This window comes from Carettochelys insculpta, chromosome 1 (genome assembly GCF_033958435.1).
Source record: "Carettochelys insculpta isolate YL-2023 chromosome 1, ASM3395843v1, whole genome shotgun sequence".
In the NCBI taxonomy this organism is placed as follows: domain Eukaryota; kingdom Metazoa; phylum Chordata; order Testudines; family Carettochelyidae; genus Carettochelys; species Carettochelys insculpta.
This window is the reverse complement of record NC_134137.1, coordinates 198436236-198452416: the sequence shown is the minus strand read 5'-3', so window position 1 is coordinate 198452416 and position 16181 is coordinate 198436236. Positions and strand designations below refer to the sequence as shown.

General features: G+C 39.1%; 1 protein-coding gene across 2 annotated transcripts in view; it reads left to right on the top strand.

Annotated features, from left to right (window-relative positions):
- GBE1 (1,4-alpha-glucan branching enzyme 1) overlaps positions 1 to 16181 on the top strand; it is a 308337-nt gene that overhangs the window by 187576 nt on the left and 104580 nt on the right. For both annotated transcript variants that reach the window (XM_074983475.1, XM_074983474.1), the window contains exons 8-12: positions 1119 to 1234; positions 1513 to 1640; positions 4236 to 4334; positions 6995 to 7105; positions 13240 to 13411. In XM_074983475.1, coding sequence (XP_074839576.1) covers positions 1119 to 1234; positions 1513 to 1640; positions 4236 to 4334; positions 6995 to 7105; positions 13240 to 13411 — 626 coding nt within the window. The remainder of the gene's footprint in view (positions 1 to 1118; positions 1235 to 1512; positions 1641 to 4235; positions 4335 to 6994; positions 7106 to 13239; positions 13412 to 16181) is intronic.

Here is a 16181-nt window from a genome sequence, read left to right as displayed (position 1 = left end):
ATATTTGTAGATTTTTGTTTAACTCTATTGACAATGGCTTTAAGTATAGTTGGCCAGGAGATAGGATAAGAGCAGAAGTGACACAGAACCTGCCAATTGACTTTTTTGTGAATATGTAGCAAGTCTCTATAGAGGAAACACAAATTCTCACTGAATATTTTGCTGCTAATGGTGCTTTCCGTAGTAATTTATACCTTGTTCATTTCAGAAAATGCCTTCGTAGGAACCAGCATCAGTTACATACAAAATAGCACTGAATTGTCTTGAGTTTGGCAAAAAGTGCAATATTCAGCAGTATTACAATGTGTGGTACTAAATTCTTTAAGACAGTGTTCCTTAAACTTTTTGAGACCATGGAACACCAGACACAAGTATTTTTAATGTAGAACCCCTATGAAAATTGCCTTCAAAAAGTTGTTGCCAGACCTGAAGAAAAAAAGAAAATCAGACTGCAACATATACCCAAAAAACTCGCGTGTGATATCAATATAGTGTCAGATGCTCATAGCACACCTGCAAGTTGTTCATGGAACACCAGTGTTCTGTGGAACATAGTTTAAGAAACACTCCTTTAAGCAACTCTTGTGATCCAATAGGTCACCTAATGTTAGCAATATAACTGTTGATGGGTTTCTTTTGCCAAAGATGAGGCTTTTTAAAATTATTTTAATGTAAGAAGTTTTTTGCTTCCTTTTGATCTGCAAATCAGACTAAATGTATGATTTTGTATGGAGTTTCACCTTAGCTTTGGTTCTGATTTTTCAAATGCAATATAAACGCTGTTTTGTTGAATTTAACAATATTTTCAGAACCAAATAAAAGAAATAGGATGGAATATCTACATTAAACAGTAACATATATGTTGTATTAGATTAGTAATTTCTAAAATAAACTTTGCCTAATTTGTTCCCTGTTAAAATTGCATATACTTAAAATAAGATTTATTTTGGTAAATGAAATTTTGTTTGCAAAAATGATGAAGAATATTGTTTGTGTTGATTTATGATGGTACATCATTAAGCAGATTATGGCTGATAAAGCGATTAGAGAATACATTGTGCTCGGATACATATTTTTCATATTTTAAAGTTAACAAATTGTTCTTGTTACTATTTTAGCTGGGAGGTTCTGAGATTTCTTCTGTCTAATTTGAGATGGTGGATAGAAGAATATGGGTTTGATGGCTTCCGGTTTGATGGTATTACATCTATGCTATATCACAACCATGGAATTGGTAAGTGATCAAGCTTTGTTTGTTTGTTTGTTTGTTTTTTTGCTTTAATTTAACAAACACCCTGCCTGTTGGTCTTTCTGCTGTTCTTTTGAGGAAATGGTGACAACACAAAGATACATAGGGTAGATCTATATTTAAGCTAATTTATAGTAGTTGAAAAGTTTAATTTTTTGCTGTGCAGTGATTAAATTGATTATTGCAATAAAAGGGAAAAAAAGCCCGACACCTGTAAATTTGACTCACATTATTTAGGGCTTTCAACTCTTTTTGGTCACTAGGTACAGGCTTCAGTGGAGATTACCATGAATATTTTGGTCTACATGTGGATGAAGATGCCCTTGTTTATCTAATAATGGCCAACCATATGATTCGTTTATTGCATCCCGAATGCATAACAGTAGCTGAGGTAATATTAAGTTTAGCCATTTCTTTTAACCAAGTAAAGGTTTATAATTGTTTTTTCAAATATTTTTAAAGAAACTCTAAATTCTTTATTTAAATTGTGTTTGTTAGTATACTGTGTAATGCAGCTGTTTCTTTCTTTTTGTTTGTTACTCCTTTCAGCCACCCAGAAAAGACACACATGTAAGATGTTGGATGCATCTTATATGTCTTGAGGAATATGAAGGCCTATTCTTTTTAATTCTCCATATTTTATTAAGAATTGCAATTTAGCCTTCCAGGAAAAAAAAAGGCTAATTTCAGTTGACTGTGGTATCTAAATATATAACTGACAGCTGTGCACAAAATATTGTTGATAGCTTAATGACATCAGGTATCAAAAATAGCAACTGATGAAAAGAAGCAATTATTTGATACATAAAACTTGAGGTGGCTATATTGATCTTTTGGTTGACTTCAAGTAAAATAGGTTCATCATCGAGGGAGCAATGGAAAGATTATCAGCATTCCTACTAATGAAACTGAGTTCAACCTGTTTGTGTATTTTGGTTTAAAATTCTTTGTAAACAAGATTGGTCTTCAATTTATTCTCTTGAAATTAGAAACTGCTTCAGTTCAATACATCTTTTTCTGTCTAGGGGGAATATATATGCAATATGTGGAACTGAGCCCCATGTTAATGACGGACAGAGATTAGGATGTAGGGACTACTGATGTGATTTTAAATTAAAATGGCTTGCATGAGTTTGTGATTGGATGTAATGGCATTGAATAAGTTCCTCATGAGAGACAAGGGGGTTTTGCCTAGAGTAAGACAGATTGTCATGTACTCCTTGAAGAGTTGTCTGATCATTTTAAGTAGACGAATTCTGTAATTTTCTGTATATTCCCTACCTAGATTTGCCATAGTAATTTCTAGGCTCAATACACCTTTCAGAATCCTGAGATTCAATATTTTGCCAAATTCTTCAACTCCATCTGATGAAAAGGAAATTGTGCCTGTAAAAAATATCTTACATCTACATGTGGTGTTCCAAATAGTGCTACGGGGATTAACCTGTTAGGGAACCAGTGGCCATTGTACAGCATCACACAAATATTGTTCTCAGGCAGGAATACAAGAAGAAGAAGGTATCCACGGGGGGAGAGCCAGAAGAATAAAAACTTTTGACTAGTTAGAAACTTCATTGGCCAACTAATTTTCGAGGTTCCTTGCATTAGTGTTTAAATAAAAATAGGCACACAGGGTCTTTCTCTCAAGACTGCCACAGAAAACATTATATGAAATAGAAGACACTAGGGGTTTAAAAACAAAGTGGAAATACCCCGTGTGAGGTCCTCTGTCTTTTTATCACATTTAACCGTATGCTATGCCCCGGGCATATTTCTTCTGTACTAGACTGAAGGCAGCAGAAAGACGTTCACAATCATTTCTGCAAGTAAAATGTGACTTACTTGGTCACTTTTTTGAATGTGGAAAAATGTTCAATAATACTGCAAAAGTTGTATTGGAAATGCTCTTACGTTTGGTTTTGAAATTCTTTTATACACACACTAGTCAAATAACGATAAATATTTTTGGGAATTTTGTAATGAGTTGGTTGGAAATTTCTTTTATGTTTATAAATTGGGCATCATCCATTCATGAACAAAACCATATGATATGATCAATCAAATGGTGCATTTCATAAATAATACATTGCTTTAAATTTTATTCTCTCCCTCAGAATATAATTTTCAGAATTTCAGTCCGTATTTCTAAATCGGCATTCCTTGTTATTCCACTGAAGCAGCAAGGGGGATCGCCCCATTGACATCAACCCAAGGAATATGGGATTGAGTTTATAAGTGTATTTCACTTGGCAGAGCTGGTTGACTGGAAAATCTAGTTTACATACATCCAAGGGAGTTGACCCTCTCTAGTTTGGCACCCTTGGGACCTGACTGGTAACAAACGAGAATTTGCCAGAGTACAGGAGGTCAGTTTTGCCTGGTAACATTACTAAAACGTTGCCTGCTTACTGGGCTCTTAGAAAATATTTAGGGGTAAATTAGAGCTAAATAACAGCACAGAACACTGAGACACAGGACTGGAGGCTGGAGACAAACTGTATGGGACCACGGGAAACTTGGCCGCACCTGTGGTACATGATCGTCCAGCCAACAAGCAGTGCCAGATTAGATATGTTCCACCTGTAGTCTTAAAAAATAGTAACGTAATCAGTGCTGGCTTGCATCACACAGTGCAAGTTGTGGAAAGGGCCCTGAGTACGATTCTGTGGTTTCTGAGGAACATGTACATGGGGCGGCTAGTCTCTTGAGATCCCATTGCTGTCCTCTCCTTTTTGCATGCGAGTTCATTCAGAATTAGCATTGGGTATGTCCCCTTAGCTGGGAGAGTCGCACCCTCATCCAAGAAACTGCCAGTGTTAAAGTGTAATTGTGCGATCTGCACAGCAGACTTTGAAAGCAGTGATACGTGAAGTTTGACTTCTGATGACTTTTTTTTTCCTAATAGGAAAGCTTTATTAGAGTAGAAAATGTAAGGAACCACTTGAAGATGTAGAAAAATAATGTTGCAATGTATTCTTCGTTCAAGGATGTTTCTGGAATGCCAGCTCTTGGTTGCCCTATTGCACAGGGAGGAGGGGGATTTGATTATCGACTGGCCATGGCAATTCCAGATAAATGGATACAGGTTAGAAAACAAGTCTCACTTTTCTATTTTCTGTGATTTATGTTTATTTTATATAAAAATAAACCTAAGTGATCTGGTTAACTTTGTTCTGTCTCAGCCAAGAGCTTGAAGTTTTAGTGGTTCCTCCCACACCTATAAAAAACTTCATGGTATGTAGCCAGGGCTCCAGACATTGGACGAGAAGTCATATCACCATTCTGCCTCAGTACCTCCTTCTGATGATCATGGGCTCTTAGTGTGAGGTTGGTGGGTAGTCTTTGTGATCTGGCTGAATTTTTGTCTTTGTACAGGAAAAGATGTGTTGTCCAACACTTGGATAACTGTCAAGTTCTGTTATATGGCTTCATGGGACTGCTTGACCATTAGCCACAGGATAGTTGCCCCCGCCAGCAGCAGTGGAAACACATCCCTACTGGGCCCTGACATCACTACCAAAGCTGGTCTCCTGGACAGGCAGCAGCAGGGCCAGCAGTCAGAAAGCTGGAAGATTTGATTATCCGGCAATGCCCCATTCCCTGGGGATGCTAGATAATCAAGCTTGTACTGTACTGTTTGGTGAACCTAAACCTCTTTGCTGGATTTATGTTCTATCCAAAGAGTCTCTCTTGCAACAGCTCTTCTTAATCTCTGAACACTGAATTAAACATTTATATTTAATAATCCTGTATTTGTGTACAAGGTATGATAAAACCTCCAATGTTAAATGTAGCCTTTTTATCTAAGATGCAAAATAAAACAACAATAGACTTACACATGTACAAGCACATGCTGTGGCAAACAGCAACAACCACTGGGATGTGTATAAAAAGAGGAATAAAAAACTGTAAATGTGCTTAAAAAGAAACAATGCATTACAAACTCCAATAGTTCTTGCGAGAAAGGGATTTACGTTACCTTTTCCTTAATAAAAGGAATCGCAAGAATAAGAATAAAACAACAAACAATCTCAAAAGGCTGTCAGACTCTGAAGAAAATTAGTCTTCCAATTAGAAGATTAGAAGCAAATCCCTAATGATACCATGATCTTGTGAAAAGCAGTGCAGACAATAAATATTTTATAAATATTTCATATGAGCATTAATAGCCTCAATAAGAGTACTAGGTAGCTTGAAGAGAAATAAAATGTGACTTACTGTTTTTATTCACAATTGTAAACCCCATTAGGTGTGTGGGATTGTTTTCCCCATTCAAACTCATGTCACCAGCAAGCCGGAGCTGACATTCATGAAGTTCTTTAAGTGTACCCTTGGATTAGCAAGTAACAGCCAGTGCTAATGAGGGTTGATAAGGGCTTTTCTTTCCATGAGCTTCCTTGAGACCAGATAAGGTAGGAAGTAATGGATGGAGTTAGAGGCAAGCCAGCCTCTTAGAGGTAATGGAGTAATTTGATTTTTCAGTAAGGTGCCTTTTGTTGCCTGTATATTGTGCCTGAAACATTGATATATGAATCAAACCAGTGCTGCTGACAATTGAACAAGTAATGCATCTATATGGCTTAAAAAAAGAATTTTCAGGTTTCTGTTGGTTTCCATTTCTAACGCCCCCGGAAGGCCAACAATATGCATTTTCTTAAATCAGAAATTCTCATTCCAAAAATAGGCTAATCGGAAGAACACTCTCAAGTACAGGTTGAACTTCTTTTGTCCAGCACACTTGGGACCTGACCAGTGCAGAACAAGAAGATTTGATAGATGACAGGAGGTCAATATTGTCTAGCGCATTAGCACTTCCACTGCTCACTGGGCTTTTAGAAGATATTTAGGGGTAAATTACAGCTAAATAACAGCACAGAACCCTGAGAGCTGGGACTGGTGGCTGTAAAAGTTTGAGACCGTGGGAAGTTTGGCCACACCCATGGTAAATAGTCATCTGGCTAACTAAAGTCATGCCAGGTTACAGCTGTTGCTGGACAAGTGTTCTGGAATAGAGAGCTTCAACCTGTATATATGTCATGTTCTGTTAAGCCCAATGCAGTTTATTTTCTTGTAATTATTGACTTTAGAGCAGAAGTATCTACCTTCTTGTGTACTCAGTGTTTAGAATGGAACAGGTTACTCTAACATATATGTTAAATTTTACTTCTTTGGCTGCAATGTTTTTAGCTGCATGGTGTGATGTTAATCTCCCTGGTTATATTATTGACAATTGTATATAATATTTTAATTGAAATTCTTTAAAAATAATTTTCTTTACTAGTAAGCTACAACAATAATAGTTATTAGAAGCTTGTGAATTATTGTGTAACAAGGAAGAGTTAGGGATTCAACACTGCAATTGCTCTGTGTAATCGACCATTAAAATGGTGCCAAGTATCCCTGGAAGTTTTATAAGTCGGAGAAGAGATCTGTTTAAATAATGACATGTCACGGTTATTAATCAAAAGTTGGCAGTTGATGTGGCAGAAAACATGAAGTATAGGTTTAGGAATTCTAAAGAGTATTAAAGGGAGTTTGGAAAAGAGTCCCACTTGGGACATCAAATATGGGGAGTTCATCACTTCAAAGATTTTTTTTCCTTTGTCTTTTTTTCCTTAACGAAGAGAGAATAAGAATATTTTTTTTTAATAATTTAAGGAAAACTTCCAATACCCAAATGCCATGGAAAAGCATATGACGCAATTTAGTAGAAATAAAAGTAACGTTTGATTTACCTTTTAACAGATAATTAAAGAATTGAAAGATGAAGATTGGAATATGGGCAATATTGTGTATACGCTGACAAATAGGCGGTGTGCTGAGAAATATATTGCATATGCAGAGAGCCATGATCAGGTACAGTAATAAATATTTTGGTAAAGACTATATAGAGGAACAAATTAGTACACTTTTCAAAGGTAATTGCTGAAAATGTAATCCAATAGCCAAGGTGGCTATTTTTTTTTTCCCGTGCCTAATCTGGAAGAGTTCTCTAAAGGGGTCTGACATTCAGCAGGTGTGTGCTCTGCACTCTCTAAAAATCCTTGCCCTCATTTTGATGAGTCAATTGGAACACACAAAGGTTGTGATAATCATGGCTTGTGTTTTATTTTTAATGTAGTTTGCCAATTGAATTCTTTCTACTTACCTAATTCATACAAACAGTGCTCATGTGAGTATCCCACAGTCTTCTAGCAGAACAGTCATCAGTGTGAGAGCAACAGTATCAGGTGATTATTTAATATCTAGTTAATGATTCTTTAACAATTTTATTTGGGGCTGGAGAGTTGGAAAGGAAGAGGCAACATTAAGGCTGGAGACTTCAAAGCACTGAATTCAGGTTAAATAATAGTTCCACAGCAACTTCTGCATCAGTTTACTTTCATATCTATATAGTAGTGTCCAATGTTATTTCTACTGTTTAAATATATGCTGGGTACATGCTGAATATAATGTATGTTTTAGATTGTTTTTGGAGTAATATTTTCTTTTAATTTGCTGCTGTTGTGTGTGTTCAATTTTTTCAATGATAATCTTCAGCCTCTTCAAATTTTAATTTCATAACAAATCCAGTTAAATCTATTTAAATATGATTTAATTACTCTGGATTGTTAGATCCACAGTACAGCAAATATTTTATTTTTATATTTGTATCCAGTGAGAATACATTAAAATGACTAGCCATGTTTGATATCTTCTACACCTTTAAGTGACACTTCACCTGTTTGTAGGACATATTGGAATGTTTCATCCAACCAGTGTACATCTTAAAATTGTTTTGTTAGTGGAAACAGTCTTACATGTGGAAGAGTCTTTATCTAGTCTGTACGTATTTTGAAAGCCCTCTTTTAATGGTCTGGTTAGTTTCCTATATAGAAAAGCATAAGAATTGTAATAGAGACACACCAATGTATCCTGTCTCCAGCAGTAGCCAGTATCAGAGTTGAAGGGAAGTGTTGAAGTGATTCATCCCTGTCTTCTCTTTCTGATATCCTGCAGTCAGAGGTTTAGGATCACTCTGAACATGAGGTTACATCCAGGACTGCCTTGGCTAGTAGTCGCTGATGAACTTGTCTTGTTCTTTGAACCAACTTGTGCTTTTGGCTTTTACAGAATGACAGGGGAACTAAGAAAAGGGTTACACATGTAAGAGCCAGTTTGTTGTGACCAACTTTCCCTGGTAAACCAAAATTAGTATTGCGTTTTGTGGGTGTCTCTTAAGCAGCCAAATTAGACTAGGCTTCAGTGTCTCTGGTTTTAGTCTTAAAATCATAATTAGATGGCAGCCATTTAAAATACAATTATATTGAGAAACTTGAGCTAGCTTTTGATTTTATGATCCTAATTTAATCTTATTTACAGGGAAAAGAGCTTGCATGGCTGATTTAAAAAAAAAACAACACCTAGTCAAGGAATTCTATAAAAAAAAGAGAATGAACATTGAAAAATAAAGTATAAAAAATATAGCTATTTGTGAACACACAAATAGAATGATTGCATCAGTCCTTGGACACCTCTCAAAGTTGTGCTCAAATGAACCTGGTTAGACAGAGTTTATGGGATATTGGTTTTTATGCAGGAATAGACATGAGCAAGGTTCTTTTACAAAGAAAAAAGGAATCTTTCCTTCAACAGATTTGCTAGTTAGCACCCCCCACCCATAAGCTCTTTTCTCGCATAAGAGTTAGTGCTTGATGGAAGGAAAATCCTCTTCCCTGCTTCCTGTGCATAAAGATGTAGGCTATGTCTACGTGAGAAGCATCTGTCAACAGAAGTAACCATCAGAAAAAGAATTTCCTGGCAAAAACTTCTGTCAACAGATTCAGTCTGCTTTTGTGTGTAGATGCAAAGTGCAATCCTCTCTGTCGACGGAGCAGTCAGACTGCCCATCCCTCTCTCGACAGAACAGCTGAAACGGAAGCAAAATTAATGAAACCTATTTCTTTGAAACGCTCATTTAGAAAGTACAATGTCAATAGCTGGACTACTTATTTTGATTTCCTTCTTAGTCTTTACTACATTTTATTGTATAAAATCTTAGTTTGTGTGGCAGTCATTTCTGGGTGTGTGAGGGGGGTGATGTCAGTAAGGAATTTTAAATTACTATAACCAGAATTGTATTTAAATAAATTTTACATATAATGCATCTTTCTGGTATTTATAAAAAAGAAGGTTTTGATAATTGAGATCTGCATTTTTGAGTATCTGTTCAACAATATAATTGCATTTATAAATGATTTAGGTATTGGCATTGCTATTTGAACAATAAATCGAGTGAATATGTGAGCCTGCTTGAAAAACCTACTTAAAATGGCTTCCAAAATAAATAGAAAACTTAAGCTAAACAGGCAAAACATTTGTAATATTTAGACTTATTCAATTCCTCATTTTGGAATAGAATTATTAACCCGTTTTTTTGCTGTCTGGGATGAAATCCTAAAAACACAATTGTATATCTGAGGGGTAGCCGTGTTAGTCTGGATCTGTAGAGCAACGAAGGGTCCTGTGGCACCTTATAGACTAACAGAAAAGTTTAGAGCATGAGCTTTCGTGAGTTAACTCACTTCTTCAGATGCTGGTTCTGGAAATCTGCAAGGCCAGGTATAAATAGGCCAGAGTAAGGCTGGGGATAACGAGGTTAGCTCAGTCAGGCAGGCTGAGTTGTATTGTCATCAGTAGATCTGGAGGTGTGAACTCCAAGAGAGGGGAAGAGTTAACTCACGAAAGCTCATGCTCTAAACTTTTCTGTTAGTCTATAAGGTGCCACAGGACCCTTCGTTGCTCTACAGATCCAGACTAACACGGCTACCCCTCTGATACTTGACAACATGCAAGGCACTGCATTTAGCCGTATGGAATGGAAATCCTATCAATCTCACGAGGAAGCTTGCACAAATTCAGACAGACATCATCTTTCTCTCCAAATGCAAACGAATGGACATCATACCGAATGGACTGAAGGTGAAAAATCCTTTGCAATCTACATACTGCACAGACTACAGTGAGAGATTATGCCACACACTCTCAAAGAAACTGAGGAACCGTCTGATCAGCGTCCTGTACAACAAACAGGAGAACATCAAAAAAGAGCTCTCCAATCTGGAGTCTTTCATCAATAACCAACCTTCAACACAAACTTCCATGCCGCTGAACTTTACTAAAATAAGACAAGAGATTTACACTAGACACGTCACTACTATACAGAAGAAAAAGGACTGCAAAGTTTCTAAACTCCTGCCTGCCACACAGAGCCACAGCAGTGGTACCACTAACTCAGCCAGCAATATCATCAATCTGTCCAGCTACACACTCAGCTCAGTAGAAGAGTCTGCCCTTTCTCGGGAACTCTCTTTTTGCCCCACCACACGCACAAACATGATACAGTTCTGCGGTGATCTGGAAGCCTACTTTCGCCGTCTCAGACTCAAAGAATACTTTCAACACAACACTGACCAACACACCATTACACAGACAACCTCCCAGCAGCACAAGAAGAGTAACTCCACGTGGACTCCTCCCGAGGGCAGAAACAACAGTCTGGACCTATACATAGAATGCTTCCGCCGACGCGCACAGACAGAAATTGTGGAGAAACAACATCGTTTGCCTCACAACCTCAGTCGTGCGGAACGCAATGCCATCCACAGCCTCAGAAGCAACCCTGACATTATAATCAAAGAGGCAGATAAAGGAGGAGCTACTGTCATCATGGACAGGTCTGACTACCAGAAGGAGGCTTCCAGACAACTCTGCAATACCAGATTTTACAGGCTACTTTCCTCAGACCCCACCGAGGAATACACTAAAAAACTACACCGTCTGCTCAGGACACTCCCTACACAAGCACAAGAACAGATCTACACCAACACACCTCTAGAGCCCCGTCCAGGGTTATTCTACTTACTACCCAAAATCCACAAGCCTGGAAATCCTGGACGCCCCATCATCTCCGGTATTGGCACTCTCACTGAAGGACTGTCTGGTTATGTGGACTCTCTCCTCAGACCCTATGTCACCAACACCCCCAGCTACCTCCGCGACACCACTGACTTCCTGAGAAGACTGCAATACGTTGGTGACCTACCAGAAAACACTATCCTAGCAACCATGGATGTAGAGGCTCTGTATACCAACATCCCACACAAAGATGGAATAAATGCTGTCCGGAACAGTATCCCTGATGATGCTACAGCACATCTGGCGGCTGAGCTCTGCAACTTTATACTCACACACAACTATTTCAGATTCAGTGACAATATATACCTTCAAATCAGCGGCACAGCTATGGGTACCCGCATGGCCCCTCAATATGCCAATATTTTCATGGCTGACCTAGAACAACGCTTCCTCGACTCTCGTCCACTAACACCCCGGTTCTATTTACGCTACATTGATGACATCTTCATCATCTGGACCCATGGGAAGGAGACTCTGGAGGAATTCCACCGGGACTTCAACAACTTCCACCCCAACATCAAGCTCAGCCTGGACCAATCTACACAGGAGATCCACTTCCTTGACACTACCGTGCTTATACACAATGGACACATCAGTACCACCCTGTACCGTAAACCCACTGACCGCTACTCCTACCTCCATGCCTCCAGCTTCCATCCCAGACACACCACACGATCCATCGTTTACAGCCAAGCACTTAGATATAACCGCATTTGTTCCAACCCCTCCGACAGAGACAAACACCTACAGGATCTGCACCAAGCATTCCTGAGACTGCAATACCCACCTGAGGAAGTGAGAAAACAAATCAACAGAGCCAGACGTGTGCCACGAAGCCTCCTACTACAGGACAAGCCCAAGAGAGAAACCAACAGAACACCACTAGCCATCACCTACAGTCCTCAACTAAAACCTCTACAGCGCATCATCAGGGATCTACAACCCATCCTGGACAATGATCTCCCACTTTCACAGGCCTTGGGAGGCAGACCTATCATTGCTCACAGACAACCTGCCAACCTAAAACAAATCCTAACAAGCAACTATACACCGCACCACAGTCACTCTATCTCAGGGACCCATCCATGCAACAAACCTCGTTGCCAGCTCTGCCCACATATACACACCAGCAACATCATTACAGGACCTAACAGGATCAGCCACACCATTGTGGGCTCATTCAGCTGCACATCTACCAATGTAATTTATGCCATCATGTGCCAGCAATGCCCCTCTGCCATATACATCGGACAAACTGGACAGTCCCTACGTAAAAGAATAAATGCACACAAATCAGACATCAGAAATGGCAATATACAAAAACCCATAGGAGAGCACTTCAATCTCCCAGGACACACAGTAGCAGATTTAAAAGTAGCTATCCTGCAGCAAAGAAATTTCAAGAACAGACTCCAAAGAGAAATTGCTGAGCTACAATTCATCTGCAAATTCAATACCCTGAGCTCAGGATTAAACAAAGACTGTGAATGGCTGGCTAAATACAAAAGCAGCTTCCCCTCTCTTGGAGTTCACACCTCCAGATCTACTGATGACAATACAACTCAGCCTGCCTGACTGAGCTAACCTCGTTATCCCCAGCCTTACTCTGGCCTATTTATACCTGGCCTTGCAGATTTCCAGGACCAGCATCTGAAGAAGTGAGTTAACTCACGAAAGCTCATGCTCTAAACTTTTCTGTTAGTCTATAAGGTGCCACAGGACCCTTCGTTGCTCAATTGTATATCTTTAGCTGTGTGTACATAAATCATTCACATTGTTCACTAAAGAATCTTTAAATTGGAAGCTTTGTTTATATCCCCTTTGAATGGTCTAGATATTTGTGTAATTATCTCCTCTCGTCTTCTCTATGAAGCTCCTAAAATGTAACTAACACTTTCTTATATTTAAATCAATGAAATAGTCACTTGATCTAGTACATACATTGTTTTTAACATTTTACATTAAGAAGCTCTTCTAGCACATCAAGGCATCTCCTCTCAAATCCCCCACCCCCAATTTCTTTATTATTCTAGGCCCTTGTTGGTGATAAGACATTGGCATTTCGGTTGATGGATGCAGAAATGTATACAAACATGAGTGTACTCTCACCTCTCACGCCGGTTATTGATCGTGGAATACAACTTCATAAAATGATTCGCCTCATCACCCATGCACTTGGAGGAGAAGGCTATCTCAACTTCATGGGTAAGTAATCTTGGCTAGTGTAGCCTATGTGATGAAGTAAAATCACCTGGCAACATCCTGCAATTGCAGTATTTATCAGAGTTTTAGAGATTTCACTTTAAATGTTGTTACATAGTTGACTTTTCTTTTAGTCTAGTTTAAAAAGGTAATACTCCTTCAGTATCTCTCTAAGATGTAGTGAAATTTTCAACAAGAAAATTTTATTGAGCCAATCTAGGGTTTACAGAAATATTTTAATCTCAAAGCATTAAATTAGTCGAAATTACATTTACTCAGAGCTACTGTATGAACAGTATTTTCTTTTCTTCAGTTTAATCCTGAAGAGCAGGTTTCACAAACTCACAACTGCCTCTTCAGAAAAGACTTGCCGTACCTTCTCTTTCCCTCTGACTCTCGAGTGAGTTCCTGCAGCCCTGTGAGGGTGTCTGTAATCTACCTGCAAGTCCAGCTTGCTCTGCCACTGCCCCTGCTCCGCTCTCTCCTCCCTGGGGGTCAGTCCAGTTGCTCCACTTCATTGTGGTGGCAGGAAGCAAAGCATCTCGGCCCCAATGTGGGCTGGCTAGAGACAAGGCAGCAGAGCAGGTTTCTGCGTACACCCATTTCCCTATGGCTCCCAAACCTTGCTGTTGGCCCCAGCCCATCCAGGTGTAGGGGACCTGAGTATGGGGTTCCATCCTGTCCATAGAATAGCCACAAAGTGTCAGGCCTGGAACAGTCCTCCTGAACTGTCCTGTGGACACAATGACTCTGCACACACCTCCAGCTGGACCTTAGGGACATGCCAGCAGCAGTGCAGAGCTAGCAGCTGGAAACTGCTCTAGACTCTCTGAACTGCCAGTGGTGGTACTGAGTGCCCATGGACAGTTGAAATTACATGGGAGTAGTGCAGAGAGTACACCAGCTGGCAGATGTTTAGGGCAGGAAGGGCATGGATGGACGGACGGATGGACGCGCGCGCGCACGCGCACACACACACACACACACACACACACACACACACACACACACACACACACACACACACACACACACACACACACCTCTCCAGAGCTCTGCCAGAGAGGGGTTCCCGCCAACCTGCTCATCAGGATTTGAGCTCCCTGGTTTAATACAAGCTGACTGTGTAAAGTTACAAAGGGAGATCACAAAACTGGATAACAAAATAGTAGATGAAATTCAGTGGTAACTTGAAGTAGTGTGCATTGTAAATATAACTCCAACTATATATACAAAAGATTTTGGTAAAATTGACTGTTACCACTCAAAACAAGCCAGAAGTCATCATGTAGCGCTTAAAGGCTAACAAAATAATTTCTAAGGTGATGAGCTTTCATGGGGCAGATCTCCAGAACATAAGAAGCAGGTCTGCCCCATGAAAACTCATCACCTAATAAATTATTTCATTAGTCTTTAAAGTGCTACATGACTGCTGCTTTGTTTTGTTAGAATACAGTCTAACACAGGTACTTCACTCTTTGTTACTGGTCAAGAAAGAGACCTTAGAGTAATTGTGCATAATTTTCTGACATCTACTCAATGTGCAACAGCGATCAAAAAAGCTAATAAGAACCATTCAGAAAGGATAGATATGACAAAATACTGTTCATAAATCCATGCTATGCCCACATCTTGAACATAGCATGCTGTTGTGTTTGCCCCATTCTTTTTTTAAAAGTATTAACATTTGGAAGAGGCAGAAAAGGTCAAATGTGATTTTCAGTAAAATGCAGGACAGTTTCTTCTGACTGTGCAGAAAAATGAAGGTAATGATGCAACATATATCCATGAATCTAAATATAAATGAGTTGTGTCAGTTGGTCCTTTCATAATACTCTAGTATCATACCTGAGGAGGGAGGTGCTTGAAAAAATGTTTCTACTGAGGTCTCAGCCACATACTGGCATGGTCAGGTTAGAAAAAGTGCAGGAACTCAACATTGCATGTTAAATTTGGAATGTCAGTGCAGGTTGATTCGAGATCTTATTACTGTGTATGCTTCTAATGTGAATGAAAATGTTTCAGTAAAGCAATATTTGGTAAAAATCCTTTTATGTAAAGGGGGAAAAGTTTATATTAGATAATGGAAGGAAACACACAAGTCCAGAGTGTCTTCTGTCTACTATACTTAAAATGTTTTTGGCATGCTCTATTTTCAAGCAAATAAAATAAGACACTCAAGTAGCTGTTTTTTGTTTTATTTAAAAAATGCCTTCTGTGTCAGGAACAAGCACAGTGGGAATCTTCTCGTATGATGTGGGATGGCAGGGGAGGGAGAAGTTGATGTTTTCTCCTTGTATCTTTTGCCGTTTCTCCAATAATACTGAAATGCTTGCATAAATAAGTATCTGAAGCAGAACTTGGAAAATGTCTGCTTTGGCCTTCATACCCCCAATGACTTAAGTGTCAAGGGCATCAGAGCTACCTGCATGTTCCCCAGGGTATTCATCTCAGAATAGAGGAACCTTTTCAAAATCTTGGGCAGTATCTTTTGTCACAGAGGATCAGTGCACCCTTGAGTGTGTTTTTCTGATGGTGAGAAGCTAAGTCTACATTTCCTCCAGGCTCTCCTCAGGACTATCTAATTTCTAGTTGAAGGCCCTAAAGAAAGGGTTACAGCACCTATCAAACGCAATTTTGCACTTCAGCATGCGGTCTGTGACAGCCCAGTTGTTGAGAGAAACAAACACTCTTGTGAGATATATCTGAAGGCTGTGACCTAAAGATATTGATGGTCTTTCACAAAGCCCAACAAAGTGAATATGGCAGCTTT